Raw genomic sequence first — 18072 nt, 5'->3', positions numbered from 1 at the left:
GAAAAGAATACATCTCCTGTAAAGATCCTTTGCTTAAAAGATACCTGAGGAGTCAAATACACTCTACCTTTGAACCAAAAAATTCCACTTTACCACTTGAAATTGGAAAATTCGTATTCATTGCCTTGCTACAATTTCTTCATAATGTTGGTTGTTTGCTCATCTAACAAACATTCTTCATGTATCTCTTGGATCCAATCTTTGTAGAGAGTAGAAATAGTAAAAATGAAACATATCCATATCCTAGATAATACATCTACCTCTACATTATCCTTGCATGCCATATAAGAGATCTCAAAGTCATATCCTTGTAATGCAGCTAACCACCTTCTTTGCTTAGGAGATAGGTTAAACTGTGAAAGAAAATACTTCAACACTTGGTAATCACTTTTGACTTTGAAATGGCTACCATAAATATAGTGATGCCACTTCTTAATGGCATGAAGTATAGCTAATATTTCTTGTTCATAGATATAGAGTTCCCTTTCTTGAATTTTCAACTCATCAAAGCTCTTCGTTGCTGTAGCATCCAAAAAGAAAGCATCTTTCTTTAATCTATTAGTGAGAGGAGCTGCTAAATGGGCATAATTCTTAATGAATCTTCAATAGAAAGAGGATAGTCCTAGAAATCCTCTCAATGAAGTAGAATTTTGTGGTATGGGCCAATATTTAATGCATTGTACCTTCTTTGGATCCATCATGATTTCTTTCTCACCCACAATATGACCCAAATATTCTACCGCACTAGCCATAAAAGTACACTTTCTTTCCTTTTGCAAAAAACTTGTGTTGCCTCAATGTAAGGACTACACAGACATGCTATAAATGATCCTCTCTATTCTTATATATATAAGAATATCATCAAAGAATATAAAGACAAATCTATACAAGAATGGCTGTAAAACCTTGTTCATAAGAGCCTAGAATGTAGCACATGCATTAGAAACCCCAAACAGCATAATTAAGAAGTGGTAGAGACCCCTTTCTATTCTAAAGGCCATCTTATACTCATCACCTTTCTTCATCCTGATTTGGTGGTAGCCTGACCTCAAGTGAATCTTGGTAAACACCTTTGCATCCTTGAGTTCATCCAATAAATCATAAATACGAGGGATTGGATACTTGTTCTTTTTAGTGCTCTTGTTGAGGTCCCTATAATCAATGCGGGTGATTGGGTACTTGTTCTTTATAGTGCTCTTGTTGAGGTCCCTATAATCAATGCACATTCTGTAGGATCCATCTTTCTTCTTAACAAGTAGTACTAGAAGCAAAGGATTGATTGACTAGGCTGAGTAAATCCCATTTACAACAACTCTTGAACATGTTTCTTGACTTCTTCTCTTTCATTCTTTGACAACCTATAAGGGGGTTGGTTGATAAGTTTAGTATTAGGTGTCAAATCAATAGGATTGTCCACTTATTTCTTAGGTGGTAATGGTGTAGGAGGTTGAAATATATCTTTAAATTCTTCCAAAAGTTTATAAAGACATGGATCACACTCTTCAAAAGATTGCTGGTTTCATCCACCTTTGAGAGGAAAAGTGTGAAAATACAAGATGTTGCATTGATTTCTCTCTTCATTTTCTTTTTGTTGATTACTTTCATTTATTTTCTCTCTATGAAATTAAGTGTTACTTGTAAGTAAACTCCATAAACATCCGATTAAGATCCAAGGTAGACTTTCCAATCTTCTTAAGCCAATCACATCCAATAATGATGTCTATAGGACCCATGCCTAGGATAATCAAGTCCATTATAATGGTGCAAGACTAATATAGCTCAATGGGTATTTAGAGGCATATCTCCTTGCTCAACTCTTGAGCTCCATTAGCTGCTTGTACCTTCAATGGAGGGTCTATTTCTTAAGGTAACAACTTCAACTCAAATAAGGATTTGGCATTAACAAAGCTATGTGTGCTTCTTGTATCAATAAGAATATGAGCAACCTTAGAATTAATTATGCCTTTGATCCAAAGTGTATTCTCTCTTTTACAACATATCCAAGCATCTTGGGATATAGAATATAGCATGGGTGAGTATGCAAGAGCTAAAGAATTATCCATTGATAATCCATGTTGATCAAATGGACCACCTAGATCGAATGGAAACTTGCTAACCAGCTCTAAATCCTCATGTACAAACTAATCATCATGGTCATGCACCTCATCACAAGTAAGAGCTGCCTCATCTTGTATTTGACCTTTCTCACAAGCTTCATCATCATCTGAATCTTCTATGATTACCATATTAAACTTTGCATTGGTAGCTTTGCAATTTTGTTTATGATTCGGTGACCATTTTTCTCCACATTTGAAACATATTTCTTTGAGCTTGTCATTAGAGAAGGGCTTGCTGCTAATGGTATTGGGTGACTATTTAACTCCACTATTAGCTCTCTTGAAATCTCCTTTTGAATTAGTATTATACCCAAAGTTGTTCCCTTATTTGAAAGTATATGTTGTAGGGTATATAAGAATCGTACTAAAAGTGTTTGAAGCCATGTTCTCACGTCTATAAGCCTCTCCTTGTTGGTCAATTTGAATGATAAGTGACTCCTACCTTGGGCTAAAAACAGCTCATTTTTCTTTTATATTTTAGGTTATAGCGTTCAATATACTATGTGGCCACATGTACATTCGCATGCTTTGATGCCCCCACCTCTGTTGAAAGGTTTAGATCTAATCCAAAAATATACTTATTCAACTTTATTGAATGAGAAATGTCCTCAACCTACATGAAAAGGTTTAGAAAGTGGTTGGAATACTTCCTAATCATAAAATATTTTCCCAATTTTCATCATGTCTCTCCACCATGTATATGTATATCCCTCTAAGTGTAAAGCTACATAGCAAATATTTGCCTCACCATGGCATGGATAGAGGGCAAAAGCCATTTTCAATTTATTAATCCATTCTTCAAGCTCCATTGGTGAGGGATTGTCCCCTTTGAATTGTGGTATGCTAATTTTCTCTTTGTACTCTCTATCACAGTGGTAGTAATGGTTGTTGTTGGGTAAACCAATTTATTACTACCTTCAAGAGAGATTATCCCATATTGGCTATCCATGGTTATTGTTATAAGATTACAGACCATTCTTCTTGTTGCCAAAAGAGTAATGACCAAGTGAGCTAGTTCCAAGTGGCTGATGACTATGAGGGGGCTGAATAGGTGAAATCATTTCCTCAATATCATCATCATGTTGCACTTTGTTCACTCTTCTTGAGTCTTCATGAAGGTGTTGACCTTGTCTATTCCTTGCATTAAACATTTTTTAGTATGGATAATAACTGTTTATAAAAAGAGTCACACCCATGAATGTCTTCTTCTTTTTTAGTATACTTTTCATGCTATCCATGATCTTTGGAAGAGTCAAATTTTGATCTTCCCCTATTTCAAGAGTTAGGAGGCTGAAATGTTTTCTTGACCACCTTCTTCATAGATTGAGTGTATAAACGGATGGGCTACCCTTGACTTTACATTGCTATTTGGAATTGATGCCCCATTATCATTAAAAGATGGAGCGCTTTGCCACTTATTATCGAAGTTGCTGAGAATGAAAATCATCTAATTGAACTTAGTATCCAACAATTGATTATGCTACCCAAACTTCTCCTAGTGATTGACCATTTGTCCAAATTTATCATCAATTGTTAGTTCAATTGAATGATATACTCATCCGTGCATTCAATCATATGATAAAGTTGTTGAAATTTGTTTCAATCATGTGATCCATTCACTTTAGACATATGTACCACATCAATAGGGTCTCTTGGCCATTGTAATTCTTCATGTATATTGTCATCATTCCCATCCTTTTGTCCATAATTTGTGACTCTAATGGATGACTTTATCTTTGCTTGATACTCAACTAAGTCTTCATTTATGCTCTCCAACATTTGCTCTTTCTTCTTATTCATAACCATTGGAATGGTTACGGTAAAAGAAAACCTATTGTTAATAAATGGGTTATAAACAAGAGTTGTATACCTTCAATCCTTGTATTTATAGGCTCAAAATGAAGCCTAATATGTGTAGGTAGGACAAATTTACTACAATTTCAAGTTACAATTTACTTCTACCTTTTTTACTACAAAAAAAAGAGAGGTGTAGATAGTCAAAAGAGAGGTGTAGGTAGTAAAAAGTTGCAATTTACTACAAAAAATGTGAGAAAAAAGGTAGTGTTCTAAAAAACAAGGATGCTTTACCTGGCTAAAATAAAGCTTTGGGCATTCAATGAATTGTTTCAAATCTTGATTAGAAACCAATGCCTTGTTTTACCCCAAACTAGAGACCAAGGATCCTCTAATTCTTGTCCAAATGCTTCAATCTTACTTTCTCATTACATGCTAAAGGTAAATAATAGTATTGAGAATGTATTTGAGTAAAAGTCCTATAAATTTTACATAAATTAAGCAAGATTTAGCTTATTGTCCATAAACTCCATGGCTAGGGTTTTAAAGAAGTTTCGAGAGGAGGAAATGGCTCAATGTCTGAAATAAAACAAGAGAATGCTTCCAAGAGCTTACATAAGTGAAAGCCCCTTGAAATCTTAAAGAATTTTGTAAAGATTCACTTTTGTCCTAAATACACAATAAGGGGGAGAAAGAAAATCACCATTGCTAAGCTTTGAATGAAGAAAGAGTGTTGCCAACTTGTTGGAGAGACTTCCTTGGATGCCAAGATCCAAGCTTTGAGAGGTGATAGGTGCTAAGAATCAAATTCAAGGCTCTCATACCATTGAAATGAACTTAGCCCAAATTGAATTACAATGACAAGAAAATCAAAAAACAACAATTAAATCGGCTAACCATAGCAATAACATAGATAAAAATTTATAAAATCTACAACACAATAACCCCATAGCTAGAAGAAATCAAAAGTACAATAAGAATCATGGACTATAGCTTGCTATAAGAAATCCACATCTTGCTATGGTGAGTGTTGAATATTCACCCTCAATATTATGGAGGAAGGCAAGAACCTTGGAAGTTCCAAGAAATAGCTATGTATACAAATGAGCTAAAAGATGTTTACAATACCTATTCTTGCCTTTTACACTCCAATCCCAATTAAACTAAATTTCCCTAAGCTAAAGGATGCCAATATTGTTTTATTGCAAATGGAATATTTGAAAACAAGAGGCTAGAGGCGAACTAGTCCATGGTTAGGAATGTGGTATGATGGTATTGGTATATTGCCAAGCTTCTAGGTCACATTGGCCAAATAGATCCGACCAAAGTAAGCTTTATGCTGAAGTGAATGGCCTATTTCATAAAGCAGGAAATATTTATCACTATTTTCATTAATACTACTATCTTTTGGTGTCCGAGTTATAGTTTTTGTATTTAAAGCTACAAGGAATTGTGCCCAAGTGCACAAGGCTTTATGCTAAAGCTCTTGAGACGACTTTAAAATAGAAGAGACTCTTTTTGGTAGTGAAGTAGCACAAGTAATATCATGATGAGATATCAATATTAAAAATTCAAGTACAAAATTCTCATTAAAGTATATATTTTTCTTTCAATAAAAGATTTTAAGGTGTCAAAAGATCCTCTCTTTAATGCAATAGATTTTCAAGGTGCCAAGACTCCCCAATCGGGTCAAGCAAATCCAGACTTGTCCAAACTTGTCCATCCTTGGGATTAGTTGAACTCAGCCAGCCATACCCGAGGGCCCAAAATTAAGGTTTAAATCGACAAAAAACAAAGTAATGATTGGAAGTTTACGGCCCGTACATCCAAGAAGGCATTTGGTACAATGGTAACTTGAACTCGTGTTATACAACTGCAATCTGCAGTCATTGTGGTGCATCATTACAACTATTCGCAAGTTGCAATAGATGTTGGTTCTATACCATTCACAATCTCAATTGAATCTCACAATTCATCCGGAAGATTTACAGGGCTTTCGACAGGACCTTCTCTCCCGTCCTTCCGAAAATTGAAACAAATTTGTAAAATGCCGTAGTCCATCGACTGTCTAATGAAGCACCTTGAGCAGGACCAGCTGGTCCCGATGAGATGCAAGTCACTGTGTCCCCCCTGCATTCACGTGTACAACTTACCAGACATCACGCAGGTATCTTCCATCAGTTTGCAGTTGTTTCACCATTGCCTCGGCCTTATTGCTGTCCGCAGAAGCCTGGAATTTTTTTGCTCGCATGGTCAGATTCACAGGGTGAGTCTGTTGAAGTAAGAAAAGTTTCAAACATCACACACCTGTTCCTGAATTAAAGTATGAAGAGTTCTGTGTACATCTCTAGCCATGCCCTTAGCATCCCCACAGACATAAAGATAGCCTCCACCTGACAAGATATTCCAGAACGTTGCTGCCTGCAGGTACAGAAAGGTACAGAGCATTCTAATGTCAAACGGCGAAACATATAAAAGAAGACGATCAGAAGCTTTGCCCAGTGCGAGTTCTAACCTGCTCCATGATTTTATGTTGAACATACTCTTTTGTGGGACCCTCCCTTGAAAACGCCACAAAGAGTCCAGATATCACCCCGTCCTCCAGGAATTGTTCGAGTTCATCCTCGTAAATGTAATCCTGTAACATCTCAAGCTGAATCCAAACTTCCAGAGAAGAAGGAAATACATCTTCCCGGACCACAAAATCGACAAAAAAACTCACATGCTGCCGATTTCTGCAGCCAAAGAAAAGTAATGCTGGCCCCAGCGATTCACCGGATTTTTTCAGATAAGCTCTTTCCTGAAAAAAGGCAGTGATAGTAAGTTAATGGCTTGATTAGGTCCCCATAACAACGTTGAAATACTGTTGATGATCGTTAGAAACAGGAAAAGGTATCCACCTGCATGAAGCCCCTAAATGGTGCAAGACCAGTACCAGGACCAATCATAATGATAGGAACTGAAGGATCAGTTGGAAGCTTGAAATTTGACTGCCTCACGAAGATGGGTGCCCAGCTGCACTCATCCTTTACTTCGCTTGCTGGCAAAGAGTTCTAATATTGCGGAAAGACACAGGCTGACATAAGAGACAGGCCGTAAACAAGTTAAACTTAGCCAGTAAATAGCCTTTTCACTTGCCTTCATCCACGTAGAGCAGACCCCTCTATGGAACCGACCAGTCGGGCTCACTCCATACACAAGAGAACAGGTGACATGGATCCTATCAGGTGCAAACCTGCAAGTACAAACATATGCAGTCTGTTATGCTAGGTGTGGGTCTAAGTGGACAAGCATACTGACAGTTTCTCCATTGCGCATGCCTTGGTGAAGAAGAGATGGAATAATAGCGGGCCTGAAGACGAGGTGAAACAGATGCAAAAAAGACGCCAAGAGTAGGTTTGGCAGAGGGGAACTCTGCCATGACTTCCAAAAGACTCCTTTGGTTAGCTGTAATCCATTGCTGATACTCATCCTGCTTCCGAAAAGCAATAAGCTATGTAAATACAACAAGGATGACTCTGAGCAGACTACAACACTGACAAGCTATTGAAAGCTCAAACCTTGCCGAGGGGCGAAGCCAGAAACTTCAATCGGTCCTTTTCAGCAGGATCAGAGGCGTGAGCTGCTAGAGCTGCAAGTGCCGTCTGTAATAAAGCATCAATCATGTCAGTTAACTACCCACAAATTTTAAGTAGCAAAACAGGACAACCATGAAAAGGAAGTGACTTTTAGTACCTTTCTTGGAGGGGAGAGCAAATCTGCATATCGAGCCAGAGCAGTGCGTAGGTCACATGGCCCAGGAAATGGTGGTGGCAAAGAGCCACCACCAATTGCCGAACCATCTTCTGATTCAGAATAGAGAGAAAACTTGGTGTCTAGACAGTACCCGAGTAACTTTGCTGCCTCCTCAACATTTTCAGGGGTATTCTCTGGATAAACTCCAACATGATCCCCTGTGGTGTACCTGCAAGGTAGGAAACTTAGATGCATGTGACAAGAGTATCCAGATCAATATCACGAAGACAAAGAATACTGGAAGCTCCTTCACGCACATCAGACCAGTATTTGCTATGTCAAACTCCAGGTGGATACAAGAGCGATCTGACAAATGGGAATGCAATTCTCTGCGGACTGCCACGTTTGCCCTGCAAGAAATAATGTTGAGACCTATCAATTGTATTCTTTCCTGAATTCCCAAATTGTCATTCGATTCATCCACAAGATTTTCACACCTGCAGGGATGATTCGCATCATGTGCAACATGCCCGTTCATTCTGGCTTCAAATGTCTCTTTATGCACTTTGGTATCACTATCGTGCATAACCACCCGATACTCCAAAACAGCTGCTTGGTAAGGCGTAGTGACAGCTGGAGTAGTGTCGTTCTCATCAATCACCAAAGGATCTAACGCCGTCCACAGCTGCTCTCGCCTGTAGCCAAATTAAATCCAAAATGAGCTAGCCTACACGTCAATAGTTGCAGAAAATAACAATGCCTCATGGTGATGGACAAGGACATTATGCCAATGCGACGAAAGAGGTAGAGTCTTCTAACCATGCTGTAAAATCATCTTCTATACACTGGTCATCGTCTCCGAGGCCACAGGAAATAAGCCGCTTAGCACCTGTGAGCCATATACACCTTATTAGAGTGTTGCCAAATCTAAAAGATCAAAGATTTTTTCTGAAAAAATAAGATGAGGACAGCATTGACTAAACTAACCTTGTTCCACCAAAGCTGCATCTACCTTTTTGGCAACCTTCACCCACATGAACAGGAAACTTCTGTGAGGTTACAGGAAATCACATGCTTGACACCCTAAATTTTTTACAGAATCTAAATATGCAGGCCCGAAACTGTACCTCATTGAAGTGCTCATACTGCCGGTTTCCAAGGCCAAACACAGCAAAACTCATGCCTGCAAGCCATTCCCCCCGCCCCTCCTTGCCCTGCAATGATGAAGAACAGATACTTTAACAACCTCGCTGAGGCCACACCCGACTCGTATGGCAGCACAATGAGCAGGAGCAGAAAAGGACAGCTTTAACTCCATGATACTCTGCTTCTGTACATGAACTATATGCTCTTCCCACAATAATCCCAAACAAGTAGCATTCAGCTCACTAGAGCACATTCCTGACAATATATCACGTACTGTTTGAGTTTATCCATACCTCCACGAACCACTTGTAAAACCTTGCTGCATTGTCAGTGGGCTCTCCATCCCCATAGCTGCATTACAGACATTGCAAATTCACCTGTTATATTCTAAACTGCTTTTCAAGAATCATACAGATCTACGGCAACAAACACCAACACTCACGTCGCCACCGTGAACAATGTCAAACTCTCCTTCTTCAGTTTTCGTTCATATTCATCGTCATCTGCTCCATATTCATCCTGATAACAAAATCATATAGTACATAAAGGAATCAGATAAACGAACACTGCACATAGGCATATGTCAACACCAACACATATTGCACTCTATTCCACAATCTAGAAAATGGCAAGGGAGAAACTTACCAGATCGACTACCTTAAAGATCACACGGTTATCATATCGAACCTTGGCTTCTTCTGCCAAAGCCTAAGAAAAAAGAACAAAGAAGTCAAAAGGGGAAAGCCACACCCTAACGTTGCCCAGAGTTTCCTTTACAATGATGCTCTCTTTCCAACTTACGATAGAGTGTTACTGACAGATCATTGCGAAGATCATGTTTCAAGGGGATTTTACGCCCGTGGGCCGTACATCTGTTATTATCGGGATAAGTTTATTTGTAAGAGATGTGAATACCTTGGCGAATCCTTCTGCTGTTCCTGTCTGAGTTCCAAAGAACACTGTAACCTTCTTCTGTGAAAAATCATCAGGGTCAGGCTCTGGAACTTCCACGACCAGCTTTTTAGGAGCAACCTGCACAGGTGCTTTCTTCTTCTCGCCTCCAGAGAGACGCCAAACGATCAGAACAAAAGAGAGCACCAGTGCCGCCACGAAGACGATTGAGAAAAGAGGACTCTCAAACAGAAGGGTAATGGGAGGGGCCTGAACCATGGTTATGGTGCAGACCGTTGAATGATTGCTTCACCAAAGAAAATCCGAGGGCCTTGCAAAACGCAGGAAGAAAAGAATTCCTTATGACTTGAAGGCTCTTGAATTTGTGTCAACGGTTCCGCTGAATACAACCTAGCCTGCCGGCCACAAGGGTACGCAAAAAGTTGAGAAAGGCTTGTTGAATCGCTGTTGCACGCCTGCCGTAAATCCAAGGAGCTGTAGTGAGGCTACGAGGACCAATTTACTTACTCATTCCAAGGCGCGGGGGGGCAGCTAAACAAGGAATCAGGAATGAAATAGCTTTGAACAGAAGCACAAACTCAGATCGTGCTTCGATTGCGAAGCACAACGACAGAAATAAGAAAAGGCCGCGACGGGGCTTCAAGATGAGCTGTGAGACAGGAGAGGATGCTGGTCACGAAGAAGAGGATGCTGGTCACGAAGAAAGAGGCGATGCACGGCAAACTATTGCTTATCGTGCGGATGACATTGCTTGCGACGACGGCTCACGGCGAGGAAAGCCTTTAAAGCACAAGCGCGAGGCCAGCCGCAAGCAAGCAGAGGAGAGGAGAGGAGAGAGAGAGATGGGACTCCGAGCTTCGACGAGTCAGACACGCTCGCTTCCTCTTCTCTCTCTCTCCGGCGCGCGAGAGTGTGGTGTTGAGAGAGAGAGAGAGAGAGAGAGAGAGAGCGAGAGAGTCGAGAGACTGGTGGGCCAGCGAAGGACGAGCCTCGACGTCAAGTTTCAACAAGCTTGTGGAGGAGAATTCGTAGGCGTGTCTCGTCTTGCGATTAGTGCTAGCTAATTAACCTCCCATTGCATACCCAATGAACGGTTTCATTTTTCATTTTCTTTTTCTTTCTTTTTTTTTTGGTTAGGTGGTTCTGGTGGCGGACCCCGGTGATTTTTTTAAATAATAATAAAAAGGGCCCGATTCAAGGCGTATGCGCAGGTAGCCGCCTCCCGAGTCCCGAGAGCTTTAGACCAAGTCCAAGCCCGTGCGCGCACGTCATCGCGCCATCACTCCTGATGAGGTAAGTACTAACTTCTAACTAAGCCTTTCACAGTTTTTGGAAAATGCTCGGAATTTAGAAATTGTTTTGTTTGAGGGAAGCCATGATCCCTTGCGGCTTGCCGAATCCCTTATTGGGGCACTTACCTATCCCTTCATACAAGAGTGCAAGCCTCCATTCATCGCCAACGCGGTCTGTGTGCAGGTCCATGGTTCAATCCTCGGCGAGGTTGCCAGGGGAATTTTCACCAACATGCAAAGCTTAATCCACACAAAAAGGTGAAAAGCAGCTCAATCCATTCATACAATTTTGTTGTGTGAGGCAATATAACACATTTAAATTAAAAGAGTTACATTTTTAAAAAATATTCAAGGGTATCTTTCTTAAGATAATTAATAGAGAATATTTCCCTATTTTCCCTTTCAAAACATAATATAAGGTTACCCTTCAAAACCAAGGTCGGACTTTTAAATGTTTTCCTCTCATATCCTTGATGAGAATTTACATGCTTAGTGTACAAGGCCAAGAGCATCCAAAATAGCTTACAATGTTAATGACATTTTTAGCTTTACGATTGGCGAATTATTTGAAATAGAGCTTTTCATTGGTTCCCAGAGTAGCAATGCCAATTGTTTGACACCTAAGGTAATTACCGTTGGAAATCATCAATATGCCATCACTAGAAAAGTTATTATTGTGTGACACCTAAGGAAATTACCAGTGGAAATCATCAATATGCTATCGCTACAAAAATTGTTGTTGTCACTCCCTTCACTTCACTTCATCATTGCCAAGAAAGCAATTATTGGAAGGTCTTTTGACCCCCTCATCATACAAACTTGGATTCCTCTCATTTTTACAAAACGCATCACTCTATTAGCTCTTATACCTTCCCCACACTTCTACTTGACGAGACTTTTAGGTGAACTCCTCGCCCCCTCCTAACATTGGATATGAACCAACTCTTAGTTTTTGGTGAAACTTAGAAGACTTCAAACTTGTAAAAAAGCTTGATTGAGTTTCTTCTTAGCGTTATTAGAAACCATACAAATTTGAAAACTACATGATACTTTTAATAGTTGATTAAGTTTAGCATCAAATCAATTAAAAATATTTCAACCAAATTGGTTGAAAATACTACAAGCTCTCAAGGTGACCTTAGGCAAAATCTTTGGGTGAAGAAAAATGTGACCAAGTTGTTGAAAAACCATCTAGTGGTTTAAAATGCATGCATGAGCTTCTTTGAAACTATAAGCCACATGAGACCGGTCGCTTTATATTTGGAAGACATGAAAAAGGTGAACATATAATGTTTATTCTAAATAGTCAACTTATTAAAATATTCATGATAGGAAAAATCTATTTGTGTTATTTATTCTATTCTACTATATTCTATATATTATTGAGAGCTTTACCTTAAGGTTCCAAATCAACACGGAGAAGGCTCCAAAGCCTATGTGGCACAAGGAGGAGTTTGGCATTCAAGAAATAAAGATGGCTTTTCTTGAAGGGTGAGTGGGAGTTATTGTTATTTTCTATCATCTCCCCTCCCCAATTGAACACATGTATATATACATGCTCTCTCTCTCTCTCTCTCTCTCTCTCTCTCTCTCTCTCTCTCTCTCTCTCTCTCTCTCTCTCTCTCTCTCTCTCTATATATATATATATATATATATATATATATATATATATGTGTGTGTGTGTGTGTGTGTGTGTGTGTGTGTGAATTTCTTGTTTAATTAGATATATGAAATGATATGATATTTTAATGGATGAATATGTACATGCAATGTGTACATTCTCTAAAAACGTCCATAAATCCACATACACTATAAAAAGAGAGTTATTTTTTAAAAATTTTAAACATTATGGGATCAATAGTAATTTTAATGGTTGAACATATTCATGTAGTGTATACATACTCTAAAATCACACACAAATGCACATAGATTATAAAAAACATGAATAATATATGCACATGTGCATGCACATGTACAAACACATACGCACATATACGCATATATATATATATATATATATATGCTCATACACACATAAATATATATGAGTAACAAAACAAATAGAGAGAAAGAGCGAATGGATATACACTTATAAAACATGCACATATGCAAACACACACATCTACACACGATTTACTAGTGACCAAAAAAAAAAAAAAAAGAGAAAGAGAGAATGGATATACACTTATAAAACATGCACACACCCACATATACAAACACACACATGCACACAAATTACAAAAATGCATATACATACATATACATGTACACACAACTAAATATATATACATATACATGTAATGTATACAAGCATGTGCATACACATATATAAATGTGTACACATGCACACGTATGAAGTGAAGAAAGATGAGATACACTAGGAAGAAAAAAAAAGGAAAGAAAATAAAAATGATGAGACAAGGAGAGAGGACATACATTTACAAGACCACATAAATAGACACACATGTATTAAACACACATGTACATACATACAAAGTATAAAATTACAAGAATAGGTAAAAAGAAAAATGTGTGTGTGTGTGTGTGTGTGTGTGTGACTCATACATATACACACTCACGCTTACACACACATTGATTATTGTTTAATCATTCATTATTAACTATTATTATGTATATTATATCATATTGATAGTGTATAATTATCATTAATTTATCATCAAAATTATATATATATATATATATATATATATGTACAATAAATAATAATGATGATGATACATATGATATAATTGTATATTAATTCAATGATATATGTATTAATTATAGCTATCAATGTATTTATATAATTGATTATATATTAATTATTAATTATTAATTATTAATATATTAATTAATTATTAATAAAAGATGCATTATATATAATAATAATTAATTATTATGATAAGTATAATATATGTACTATAAGTAATAATAGTTTTATAAAATTGATATGATATTAATAATTGATTTTTAATAAAGATGTATAATTATATTTTAATTAACGTATTATACATATTATGTGATGTTATTGACTTAGTGTGTGAGGATCATATGCATGCCATGATAGGCTCAATGTGAATAGAAATCACCACTAAATATGTTTGTTTTTTAGAAACTAAATGGTCATAAGATTTTGTTAGAGGTATAATTCAGGCTTGATCCCATTAATGTTGGTCTTCCAATCCATATACATTAGTGAGTGTCACATCCCCATGTACTACATTTTTATGTATTCAACATTGTGTTAGCCTAAGTTGCCAAACATTTTGAAGTTTGGATTATGTTTCTTACATTAACCTTTTATGAATCCTCTTGCCACATGAAACATACTTTCAAACCTCGATGTGATGCATCTGGAGAACATGGCAAGCACTGGGAAAATCTAGTACATTTAAAATGCAAGCATGGTAAGATATTTTCATAGTACCATATACATTTGACACATTGATCATGGATGTAATCTCCCATGCCAGCAAATAGGAGGTAAGACAGATTAGAGCTACTCAAAAAATATAAAAAGAAGTATGTAAATCTCCAACTAAAACATAATAGATGGATTTGGATCATATGGTGGATTTGGATTTGATGAAAGTAATCAACGAGTTAGTATGTCCAATAACCCATCTAGGTCAAAATTCTAAAACTAAAGAAGTGTGTGCATTCTTTGCTTTTGTAGCTTTTGTTAAACTATACTACACTCATCACTCAACATTATATGGGGTGAAACTAATTGTTTAAATTTACATGGCAACATTCAATTGGTGGTATAGGTACATTTTTGTACAATCTTGTGAATGACAATGGTACACAATCTCTTAAATAAATATGTTGACATGTGAAACATGTATCAACTTTCATTTCTTTGTTGGCAAAAGTACTTTACATGTGTACAAGGCGAAGGAGATGTAGTTTAACACAAACAAAAAAAGGCATTATATAAAATCCAGTCAACTACAAAAAATCATTGATATTTTGCTCATTTGATGCATCTTAATCTCAGGAACCTAACCATGTGTTCAAATTTTGACCCCAACAATTGCTACTTCTTTTATGTGCCATAAGACTGCCCTCTTAACTAAGTAAAAGTCCACCACAAATCTGCAACACAACTTAAATGTGGAGTGTTGGTATCTTAAATGTGATAACTTGTTGTGGCATGATCTCTTAAAAGCCTTCACTACTGCATGATGTGATGTTTTTAACAAGAGAGCAAGATAATTTCTTTGATCCATGGTTGTTGGTTCTTTATTATAGACTAGCGTTCCGCGCGCGCTTCACGTGCACAAAACGCTAGGCCGCTTTATGGCAGCTTCGTTGCCTTGAAGCGGCAAGCGAAGTTGCCGTGTGATGCCGTGCTATCGCACGACAACTTCGCTCAACAATCCATTTCTCATATTTCTCTCTCATCTTTTTCCTCTCTCTCTCTCTCCCCTAAATTCCTTGTCTAATTTTCTCTCTCTCTCTCTCTCTCTCTCTTTCTTTGCCTTCTATTTTAGTTTATTTTTTCTTTTCTCCTGGTTCTCTCTCTCTCTCTCTCTCTCTCTCTCTCCTTTTATTCTCCCCCCTCTTTCCTCTCTTTTCCTTCTCTCTCCCTCTCCTCTTTTTTCCTTTTTTTTTCTTCTTTTTCTCTCTCTCTCTCTCTTCATTATCTTTTTAAAATTTTTCTTTTCTCTCTATCTCTCTCCTTTTCTTCTCTTTGCGCTTTTCTTGTCTCTCTCCTCTCTTTTCCTTCTCTCTTTCTCCTCTATTTTTTATTCTCTCTCTCGTTTTAAATTTTATCTTTTCTCTCTCTATAATTATCTCTACATGTTCTCTCTCTTCTTCTTTTTCTTCTTTCACTTTCTCCCCCCTCCCCTCAGTCTCTTTTAAAGTATGTAACTTTTATCTTGTCCCTATATGTAATTCTCTCTTTATGTTTATATTCTCTCTCTTCTTCTCCACACTCTCTCTCTCTACCCCCTTTTCTTCTTCTCCCATTTCTCCTAATTTTCCTTTTTTTCTTCTCTCCCTCTCTCCCTTTTAAATTTTATCTTTTTCTTCTCTCCTTCTCTCTCTTTTAAATTTTATCTTCTCTCTCTCTTTTCCCCCTCTCTCCTTCTCTCTCCCTTCCTCTCTCTCAAAAAAATATTTAAATTTTAAAAAGAATTTTCTATTTTCTCTTTTTCCCCATCTCTCTTCCTCTTTTCCTCTTTTTTCTTCTTATTCTTCTTCTTCTCTCTCTCTCTCTCTCTCTCTCTCCCCTCTTCTTCTTCTCTCTCTCTCTCTCTCCCCTCTCCTCTCCTTTCCTTCTTTCTCCTCTTTTTTCCTTTTTTTCTTCTCTTTAAAATTTTTTCCTTTTTTTTCTTTTAAATTGTATCTTTCCTCTCTATAATTCTCTCTTTTCTTCTTATTTTCTCTCTCTCATTTTCTTCTCTCAGTCTTTGTCCCCCTCTCTCCTCTCTTTTCCTTCTCTCTCTCTCTTAAATTTTATATTTCCTCTCTCTATAATTCTCTTTCTCTCTGTTCTCCCTCTCTCTCCCTCCCTCTTATATTCTTTCTTTTTTGCTCTTTGTATATATATATATGTCTCTCCTTATTTTAATTTTAAAAAAAGTCTCTTTTTTCTTTTCTCTTTCTTTCAAATTTTATCTTTCCTTTCTCTATAATTCTCTCTCTATGTTCAAATTCTTTCTCTATAATTATCTCTCTATAATTCTTATTATTTTCTCTCTCTCATTTTCTTCTCTCTGTCTCTCTCCCCTCTCTCCTCTCTTTTCCTTTTTTCTTTTCTTCTCTCTCTCTCTTAAATTTTATATTTTCTCTCTCTATAATTCTCTTTCTTTCTTTTAAATTTTATATTTCATCTCTATAATTCTCTCACTGGGTTCAAATTCTTTCTCTTCTTCTTATTTTCTCTCTCTCATTTTCTTCTCTGTCTCTCTCTCCCTCTCTCCTCTCTTTTCCTTTTTTCTTTCTATTTCTCTCTCTCTCTCTTAAATTTTATATTTCCTCTCTCTATAATTATGTTTCTCTCTATTCTCCTTCTCTCTCCCTCCCTCCCTCTCCTCTTCTTTTTTTGCTCTCTCTCTCTCTCTCTCTCTCTCTCTCTCTCTCTCTCTCTCTCTCTCTCTCCTTATTTTAATTAAACAAAACGTTTACATTGAAAAGTTTAATCTAACACACACACACACACACACACAGAGAAAACCTAGGCCATACGCATGAGAGAGAGGGGGGAGGGGGAGAAGAAAAATGTTTAATTAAAAAAAGACTATTCTCTTTCCTCTTTCTCCCCCTTCTCTCTCCATCTTCATTTTCTTCTTCTTCTTCTTCTTCTTCTTCTTCTTCTTCTCTCTCTCTCTCTCTCTCTCTCTCTCTCTCTCTCTCTCTCTCTCTCTTATTCTATCTCCTTCTCAAAGTGTGTGAAAAACTATGTTCGAAAAACTTTAAATTTAAAAAAGATTTTAAAATATTTAATTAAAGAAAAGTTTAAATTAAAAAGTTTAATCTAAGAGAGAGAGAGAGAGAGAGAGAGAGAGAACCTAGGCTCTACACATGAGAGAGAGAAAGGGGATGGGGAAAAGAAAGAGAGAGATTATAAGTGTGAGAGAGGGGAATGGGTTTTAATTTAAAAAAGGGAGCTGAGGGGAGAGGGAAGGCTTTAATGAAAAAAGGGAAGGGGAAGAGAAAATAAGATATTGCATGTGAGAAAGAGAGGAGGGGAGGGGAGTTTGATTGAAAAAGGGAGGTTTGAAAAAAAGGGTAGGTTCGGGAAGCCCTGTTGAGGTTCGGGGCTTTCCGAAGCTATAACTAAAATAATATAGTAGTAAGATATAAAGTCAATTGATCCCTAATGTTGTTGATTCACCTTATACCTCAATGCAAATTTTTCAACATTGCTTGCCGATACTTCTTTCAAAGATTAGGATTCTTATGGTAATTTATGAACTATCAACGTGTACTTAGTAATATTTCAACATTGTAGTGGGGAAAAGCATGTTCTAGTGCTAGAAACGAAACTTGTGGGAAAGGACATGATAACAAGTCATTATTTGAGCTCCTCTTCCTTTTTGAGACAAATTAATGCCACTATGGGG

The 18072-nt window shown here is 37.3% G+C and overlaps 1 protein-coding gene across 2 annotated transcripts; it reads right to left on the bottom strand.

The window, feature by feature from the left end:
* Positions 1-5686: 5686 nt before the first annotated feature.
* Positions 5687-10654, bottom strand: LOC148009548 (NADPH--cytochrome P450 reductase-like). 2 transcript variants are annotated; one of them, XM_087672475.1, is made up of 19 exons: positions 10212-10654; positions 9708-10099; positions 9438-9500; positions 9235-9311; positions 9086-9143; positions 8774-8860; positions 8634-8670; positions 8466-8535; positions 8144-8341; positions 7964-8056; positions 7647-7875; positions 7472-7555; positions 7232-7383; positions 7050-7146; positions 6812-6964; positions 6634-6711; positions 6427-6549; positions 6219-6332; positions 5687-6141 (listed from the first exon to the last, which is right to left on the bottom strand). In XM_087672475.1, the coding sequence occupies exons 2-19, from the start codon at positions 9960-9962 to the stop codon at positions 6061-6063; spliced, it is 2049 nt and encodes a 682-aa protein (XP_087528601.1). In that variant the 5' UTR covers positions 9963-10099; positions 10212-10654; the 3' UTR covers positions 5687-6060. The 2 variants fall into 2 exon arrangements, with proteins under 2 accessions (XP_087528601.1, XP_087528600.1); XM_087672474.1 differs by having other exon boundaries at positions 9708-10654.
* Between the last annotated feature and the right edge of the window lie 7418 nt (positions 10655-18072).

This window comes from Lygodium microphyllum, chromosome 30, assembly GCF_053477565.2.
Source record: "Lygodium microphyllum isolate KBCC chromosome 30, Lygodium_microphyllum_v1.1.10, whole genome shotgun sequence".
NCBI lineage: Eukaryota > Viridiplantae > Streptophyta > Polypodiopsida > Schizaeales > Lygodiaceae > Lygodium > Lygodium microphyllum.
The sequence above is the reverse complement of the archived record's forward strand: the minus strand, read 5'-3'. Positions and strand labels throughout refer to the sequence as shown.